The 8419-nt window shown below is 28.5% G+C and overlaps 2 protein-coding genes across 2 annotated transcripts; both read left to right on the forward strand.

Moving 5' to 3' along the window:
• The first annotated feature begins 2989 nt into the window (after positions 1 to 2989).
• LOC122850854 lies at positions 2990 to 5666 on the forward strand. Its single transcript, XM_044149913.1, has 6 exons — positions 2990 to 3396; positions 3454 to 4016; positions 4070 to 4132; positions 4245 to 4532; positions 4741 to 5174; positions 5451 to 5666. The coding sequence occupies exons 1-6, from the start codon at positions 2990 to 2992 to the stop codon at positions 5664 to 5666; spliced, it is 1971 nt and encodes a 656-aa protein (XP_044005848.1).
• On the forward strand, positions 5666 to 6553 carry LOC122850855 (ATP-dependent DNA helicase PIF1-like). The gene has a single exon (XM_044149914.1). It carries the CDS (start codon positions 5666 to 5668, stop codon positions 6551 to 6553), a length of 888 nt encoding a protein of 295 aa, XP_044005849.1.
• Positions 6554 to 8419: the final 1866 nt, after the last annotated feature.

The raw sequence follows: 8419 nt of genomic DNA on the forward strand, positions 1-8419 counted from the left end.
TGCGTATTCGAAAATTCTATCGCCTCTCTGAAAAAATTTTGATCTATGAATCAGATTTTTCATAAAAATTTAAAAAAACCGTTTTTTTTTTTTTTTTAAATTTATTTTTTTAAAAAAAAAAAAAAAGTGACTCAACAGATAATGCTCTTTCTCATGGAGGGCGATGGAATTTCAAAAGACGCGTTGTTTGAGCCTAATACGAAGTCTCTACTACATTTTTATCAAAAGTTATCGCATTCCTAGTTTTCGAGTAATTTCTGAAAAACGCTCTAACTTTCGAGAAAATCGTCCTAGATACTTTGTATAAGACTTAAAAAGCATGTGTGATAAAATCCTACAACTTTTAGTCGAAGCTTTTGTCAAAAAAAATTATAGTTTTCATAAAATAGTAAAAAATAGAATTTTTGAAATATTTTTGTCTCTTTTGTTTCAAAAATAGAAAAAAATTGACTATTGGAATCAGGATAAACTCCTTGAGGGGCGATAGAGTTTTAAAAACCACGTTTTTTGAGCTTAATATGAAGTCATTCCGTTGATTCTAACAGAAGTTATAGCTTGCCTTAACTTGAACGAAAAAAAAAAAAAAAGTCGATTTTCAGAAAAATAAAAAAAAATGTACTATTATTGTATTGTTACTTTTAAAAACCATTTGAGAGATAAAATTTAACACGGCCCTAGCCGTAGTATTGAAAATTTTTAATTTTCAACGGTAACGCGGGCCACACGCCCCAACAAACGTTACCAGATCTTTTTTTATTACTTGAATTAATTACAAGCTCGCCAGTAATATATTTAAATATAAAAAAAATTGAAAAAATATATGTCAGCTGTAAGCGGAGAAAATTCTTAAAGAATCGACATACCCTCGACTGACAGCTTACTTTTTTTACTTTCCTTTTTTTATAATCAGCTAGCCTGCTATTAATAAAAAAAAATAACATAAATCGAAATAACATATGTTAGCTGTAAGTGGAGGAAAGTATCCACAAATACACCTACTCTTGACTGACAGCTTTGTTTATTGACTTCAGTTTATAACAGGCTAGCATGTAACTGATTTATAAAATTTGAATAAAATATATTAGCTGTAAATAGAGGAATTCACCTGTCCTCGACTTAAAACTTTTCTTTTTATTCTAATTTATTACAAGCTAACCTGTCAGTAAGATATGAAATTTAAATAAAATATATCGGCTGTAAGCAAAGGCAAACTTTATTCTTGACTTACAGCTTTATTCCTCTCTTTTAATTTGTTACAAGCTAGCCTGTAATTAATATAACATTAACACAAAATATACCAGCTGTAAGACAGTGTTTTTCAATTTTCAGTTTAATTTTTTACCAACTAGCCTATAATTTATTCAAAAATGTTTGGAAGAAATATATGACCCAGATAGAATTTAGTGTTGATTTTCGACACGCAGTGTCATACGGATATAATATTAAAATACTTATGATAGGGCTTAGTAGATGGCAGAGTGAGTGATTTTCATCAGATTTATTTACTTTCATATTTATTTAAATTTACATGTATTTTATTTATTTTTGAAAAATAAAAATGGCTAAGGGAAAGCAGTAGCTAAGGAAAAGATGTAGCTAAGGAATTAAGGTTGCCAAAAAATTATTTTTCGAGGACATAATGTTGCTTTAAAAATAATTTTTTGACAACCTTAATTCCTTAGCCCCATCTTTTCCTTAGCTACTGCTTCTCCTTGGCCATTTTTATTTTTTAATAAATAAAATACATGGAATTGTATTTTTAAAAAATAAAAATGGTCAAGGAAAAGCAGCAGCTAAGGGAAAGATGTATCTAAGGAATTGAGGTTGCCAAAAAATTATGTTTCAAGGACATAATGTTGCTTCACACATAATTTTTTTAAAACCTTAATTCCCTAGCCCCGAAGCTGCTGCTTTTCCTTGGCCATTTTCATTTTTTACAAATAAATAAAATACATTTGAGGTTATGGCATGTTTTTTTTAATTTATCGCTTATAATGATATTGCTAATAAAAAAATTGCCTTCTCCATCTATATATATATAGAACTTGACTCTACTGCCATCTATCAAAATTCAATACAAGTGAATATTTTAAAAAAAAGTCTGAAACGACGTCGAACCGACATCGAATAGACATTAGATTTCTACCTGGGGATATATAAATTTTTTTGCAGATTTTTGAATGAGATTATTAAGTCGAGAATTTAATTATTGATCATTTTTAATTATTTGAAATTAATTTTTAATTTTGATGTTATTGAATATATTGCTTTGAAATAATACTGCTTTCAATTAATTTAAAGAAATTTGAAAAAATGCCTGCAAATGATGTGAAACGTTCTATCGAAGATGAGCAAGAATTTCGAACACTAAAACGTTTAAGAAATAATGTTGCCCAAAGGAAACGCACTCAAAAAATTGCTTTGCTTTTATCTTCTACGAAATACAATATTGAGGATGTTCGAGAATTTTATATTGGAGAAATGAATATCATATGTAAGCATTGTGGTGCAAAACATTTTCAAGCTGAAGAAGTAGCTAGAAAAATAAATTCATTTAACGACTGCTGTAGCCACGGGAAAGGGTATCTTGATCCGTTGCCTGATCCACTACTTTTAATTTAAAGTTTATTCAATCGCTCTCATGAATTTTCTAGAAATTTTTTCGAACGCATTCGATAGTATAATATATAATAATAATAATGTTTTGGGATTCGCATCTTTTAATGCTAATTTAGTAGAATTTAGCTCTAATAATCGGGCTGGGCCATATTGTTTCAAAGTTCAAGGTCAAATTTACTATCAAATAAATACATCTTTATACCCAAGTGAAGGTGATGTTCCTTCATTCGGTCAACTTTTTATTGTTGATCAGAATGAAGCAACTGATGTACGATCTAAATTTAACAATTATTCTTCTTTGAATAGAGAGATTATTGGTGCTTCGGGTAACTGCCTTCGTGAGATTAATATATTTGCTCAGTCATATAGAATGATGCATAAAGAACTACAACAAGCAATGTTAATTAATAATGAAGAAGTAGAGCTAGAGATGCAATTATTATTCACAACAAAATCTGGTATGGATGACAGGCGTTACAATGTGCAGAGAATTAATGAAGTTGCAGCAATATTTTCTACAACTGCTAACGGAGATATTCCAGAATCATATGTGTCAATACATAATAAAAATACAAAAAAACTGGAATTTGTGAGCACTATGAATCCAAACGTAGAACCATGGGTTTATCCACTACTATATCCTTATGGTACAAGAGGATGGCATAAAGATATTCCATGTGTAAATAGATCGAAAAGAGTTTCACGTACAGCATATATTAAATATAGAATGGCAACTAGGAATGATAATGTATTTTTATTGGCTGGAAGATTATTTCAGCAATGGTTGGTTGATAACTATGTGAAAATTGAAAAAGATAGGATAAATTTTTGTAGATTAAACCAAAAAAAAATTCGAGCTGATACTTATCAAGGATTAATTGATCATTTACGAAATAAGGCAAATGAAACAAATGGTAGTGTTGGAAAAATTGTAATTTTGCCTTCGACTTTCACAGGATCTCCACGTAATATGCTTCAACACTATCAAGATGCGATGGCTATTGTAAGAAAATTTGGAAAACCTGATCTATTCATAACTATGACGTGTAACCCTAATTGGAGAGAAATAAAAGAAAATTTGTTAGATGGTCAAACAGCTTCGGATAGGCCAGACATAGTTTCTCGGGTTTTCGAAATAAAAAAAAATGAACTGATAAAAAAAATAGTTAAAGAAAATCTTTTTGGAGAAATACAAGCCTACGTTTATGCTGTAGAATATCAAAAACGAGGTTTACTCCATGTGCATGCTTTATTTACTCTAAAACAAAATAGTAAAATAACAACAGCAACTATTGTTGATGAATATATTTCAGCAGAAATCCCAGATCAAACTGGAAATATTAATATTTACAATATTGTAATGAAGAACATGAATCATGGACCATGTGGTAGTTGGTGTAAAGATGAAAAATGTAATTATTTAAAAAATTTCAACCTGATACATTAATAGACGAAAATGGATACCCTACTTATCGTCGTAGAACTGGTGTTTTTGAATCTCCAGCAGGAGGCAGTATTGATAACCAATATGTGGTTCCATATAATCCTATATTATTATTAATGTTTAATTGTCATAGTATCAAGTATAAAAGCTATTAAATATTTGTATAAATATATATATAAAGGACATGATGCAGCCTCAATTGTAATTACCAATTCTACTGATGATACTCATTCTGTGAACAATCGTATTGATCACGATGAAATCAGTAACCATATAGAAACTAGATATGTTAGTCATGTTAGAATTTATGGAAGACCATTACAAGAAAAAAGTCATTCAATCGCACGCTTGCCAGTACATTTACCGAATCAGCAGACTGTGACTATAAATGATGAAGCAGAAGAAGAGTCTTTACGCACAGCTATGGATCAGCAAACAATGCTTATGGATTATTTTTCTTTAAACTCTGGTAGAAATGCTCCGTCAAATCGACGTCGGGCCCGACTTAATATCGAGATAACATGTATAAGCATAGGGAAAAATTTTTAGGTTAAACACGTTATGTCGATATTAAGTCGGGCCCGACGTCGAATTTCTACCAGGGAATCAACGAGATCAAACAGCGAAAATGTACACTTATGCTGAAATTCCAGAATATTATGTTTTTAAAAACACAGGACAAAATATATCATGGCATCCACGCCAAAAACAATTTAATGTAATTGGGAGAATGTATTCAACTAGCCCAAGTCAAATAGAATTATTTCATCTTCGATTGTTATTGATAACAGTCAAAGGAGCTACAAGTTTTGAGAATCTAAGAACTATAAATGGAATATTACATGATACCTATCGAAGTGCATGCTTAACATTAGGACTTATTGAAGACGATGAAGAGTGGAACCGTGCTATGACAGAAGGAGAAGTATGGATGATGCCTAAGCAATTAAGACATTTATTTGTACGTATCTTAATTTATTGTAGTCCTGTTAAGCCTGAAAAAATTTGGGAAAATCATGAAGATTCAATGTGTGAAGATTTCAAAAGAAATTATAGTTTGGCTCAATCTCAAACAAAAGCATATTACGAAATAATAAACCTTCTTGAAAAAGTAAAATCGAATATCAATAACTTTCCAACGATGCCATCATTAAATGATTTCGAACAGATAGATAACCTAAAAAATTCGACCGTTCAATATAATCATAAAGAAATTGGGTTAGCCCAATATTCAATTTTAAATGAAAATCAAAGAAACATAGTGGACACAATAATGAATAAAGCTACACAAAAGAATAATGAAAGTCAAACTTCATGTTTTTACCTAGATGGCCCAGGTGGTTCGGGAAAAACTTATGTCTACAAAACATTATACCATTTATTAAAGAGCAAAAAAAAGAAAGTTGCTACAATGGCTTTTACTGGAAATGCAGCAATATTACTTCCCGAAGGAAGAACAATGCATAATTTATTTGGTATGCCAGTTCCAATGTATGCTGATTCCACATCAAATATTAAACATCAACCTAAAGCAGCAGAAGAGATTAGAAGTATAGATGTAATAATTTGTGATGAAGCACCGATGGTACATGTCGTGATATAATGAACAATAACTTACCTTTTGGAGGAAAAATTATGCTTATGGGTGGTGATTTTCGACAATTGCTGCCAGTTGTAAAAAATGGTACTCGAAGTGAAATGGTTAATTTATCAATTAAATTTAGTAAATTATGGAAAAATTGCATTAAATTTACCTTGACGAAAAATATGAGAACTTTGCCAGAAGAATTGGAATTTGCTGAATATTTATTAAATGTTGGCAATGGTAGCTTAAATGATCATGAGGATAATTTAGTGGTTCCTCAAAAATGTTTGGCTGATAAAGATGAAGATATAGTTCAGAGTATTTTCAAGGAATTAATTGAAATTCGTAAATATGGGGATCTAGCCAAAATAGCCGTATTGTCAGCAAGGCACGTAGATGTAGATGAAATAAATGATAGAGTAGTTCAATTATTAGATAATAAAAAAGAAAAAATATATACAGGCATGGATAGTAAAGATAATTGTGACAATGGAGAACTCAATAATGATATACTACCAGAGTATTTAAATACTTTAAATCCACCAAATTTCCCACCATATAAATTGAGTTTGAGATTAAATTGTATTGTCATGCTTCTTCGAAATATAAGTACAAATGAAGGTTTATGTAACGGGACAAGATTACAAATATTAGATCTTTCGAATAATCTATTGAAATGTAGAATTTTGACTGGTGATAAAGAAAATGATATAGTATTTATCCACAGAGTTACTTTATATTGTGAAAATGTTTATCCTTTTACATTCAAACGAAGACAATTTCCAATAAAAATGGCGTTTGCGATGACTGTAAATAAAAGTCAAGGACAAACATTTGAAAAAGTAGGAATTGATCTTAGAAAGGATATATTTAACCATGGACAATTAAGGGTCCGGATGCAATAACTCGCCGAGCGCTCGAAGCCTGGAAAATGCGACGTTGCTTATATCGAAAAACATTAAAAATTAAAATTGGTCTAAAAAAAAAAAAAAAAATACTGACTTATAAAAAAAGAATTTTCTAACATTTTCTTTTAAATAAGTTTTTTTTAAAAATTATTATTTAATATAAATAAAAAATAAAAATGAAAAAAATTACGATCAGAAAATATATAATTTTTTTAAACATAACTCATCATAACTCATTGAATAATTGATCAAATCATTTGAAATTTATTTTGTAAACTTATTATTATATTGAGATACTTGCAGTATTTTCAAATTTTTTTTAAATTCATTTTATTTATTTTTATTTAATTATTGTTTAATGTAGGTGGTAAATTATATCTATTGAATTTAAAAAGGAAAAACAGTCGAAAAATTTTTACGACTGCTAAATTTTTAAGCGGCAATTTTGTTCATTAGTACTTCAAGAAGTTTTTCGTAAATTTTTAGATTTTTTTATAAACAATTGATTGAGATATTAATTTTACAATAAAGTGCGCGCCGCTACGCTTGAGAAATGTATTAGATATACAGCTTATCAGCGCTCTGTCATATAATATACATATTTCACGAGTCTATATATATCTACAATTAAAGTCAATATATTATTTATTATTTTTTTTTTAAATTAACTATTTATTACACACTCGAAAATAAAGGATACTTACTATATTTATATATATATATTTAATATATATACACATTTATATTAATTGATGAAAAACAAGACGAATATTGTTGATTTAAATTTATTTAAAAAACGATTTTATATTCAATTAATATTTTTAAAATAATAATTTTCAATTTTTATAGAGTATAAATTATGTACATTTATGATCATTGAATAATATTAGAGTTAACATATGCATAGAATAATTAGTAACAATAATAATAGATTTGTTATTTTTTTTTTTTCAGATCTTTTTTTTTTCTACAATTTTTCAGGTTGTTTAGGTGGTTTAATTTGTATTTTAGAAAAATAATTTTCAAAGAATTCCATACTTGCTGGTGACAAATACCTCATTAAACTTTTCACGTCTTTTAATTTCTCCTTTGTAATTCCAACTGGTTTTGCAAGTGGTAAATTCAATAAATTTTTAAAAGTTATTTCCGAGTTATAAATATTATATACATTTGGTTTTTCGTCTTCATCGTATGTGTTGTAAACTTCAACACTTCCATTAGGAAAATATTTAATTTTATTTGCTTCTCTTATATGAATAATTGACTTTGGCACTTTTAGTTTTTCAGGTATAATTAATTCAAAATCTCTTACAATAATATCTTGTTCTTTAATAATTATAAATGGTGGATTTCTTGAATCTTTAATGATATTTATATAGTCTTGTTCTGTTTCTATTGTTTCCATGTTTTTTTTTTTTTTGTCCATACATGCCGAAGTTGCGGTCACACGAACAGTATGAATGACCACAAACAGGATATAAATGGGTTATTTCAATTTCTAATTCTCGCGACAATAATGAAAGAAATGACAACATTAAATAATTTTTATTCTGTCCACCACAGCTGTCTGATAATAAATTTATTTTATTATAATAATTTAATTTAAATTCTCTACTTATCGCGTCAATAAGAAAATTACAAATAGTACTTGCTCCTTTTTTAAAATTACCTTCAAGAAACGTATACATATAACTATTTTTATCATCACCAAAAACATTTATATTGAGAATATGGAGCCAAAGTAATCTTTTATAAAATTGTTCAGTAACTGGAATTTTTGGTAGGGGCAAATTTTGTCCGAAGTCAAATTCGAGGCACAGTGCATTTTTATCATTAATCATATTATCTTTTAATTCTTTGTGA

The sequence above is a fragment of the Aphidius gifuensis genome, linkage group LG3 (assembly GCF_014905175.1).
Source record: "Aphidius gifuensis isolate YNYX2018 linkage group LG3, ASM1490517v1, whole genome shotgun sequence".
In the NCBI taxonomy this organism is placed as follows: Eukaryota; Metazoa; Arthropoda; class Insecta; order Hymenoptera; family Braconidae; genus Aphidius; species Aphidius gifuensis.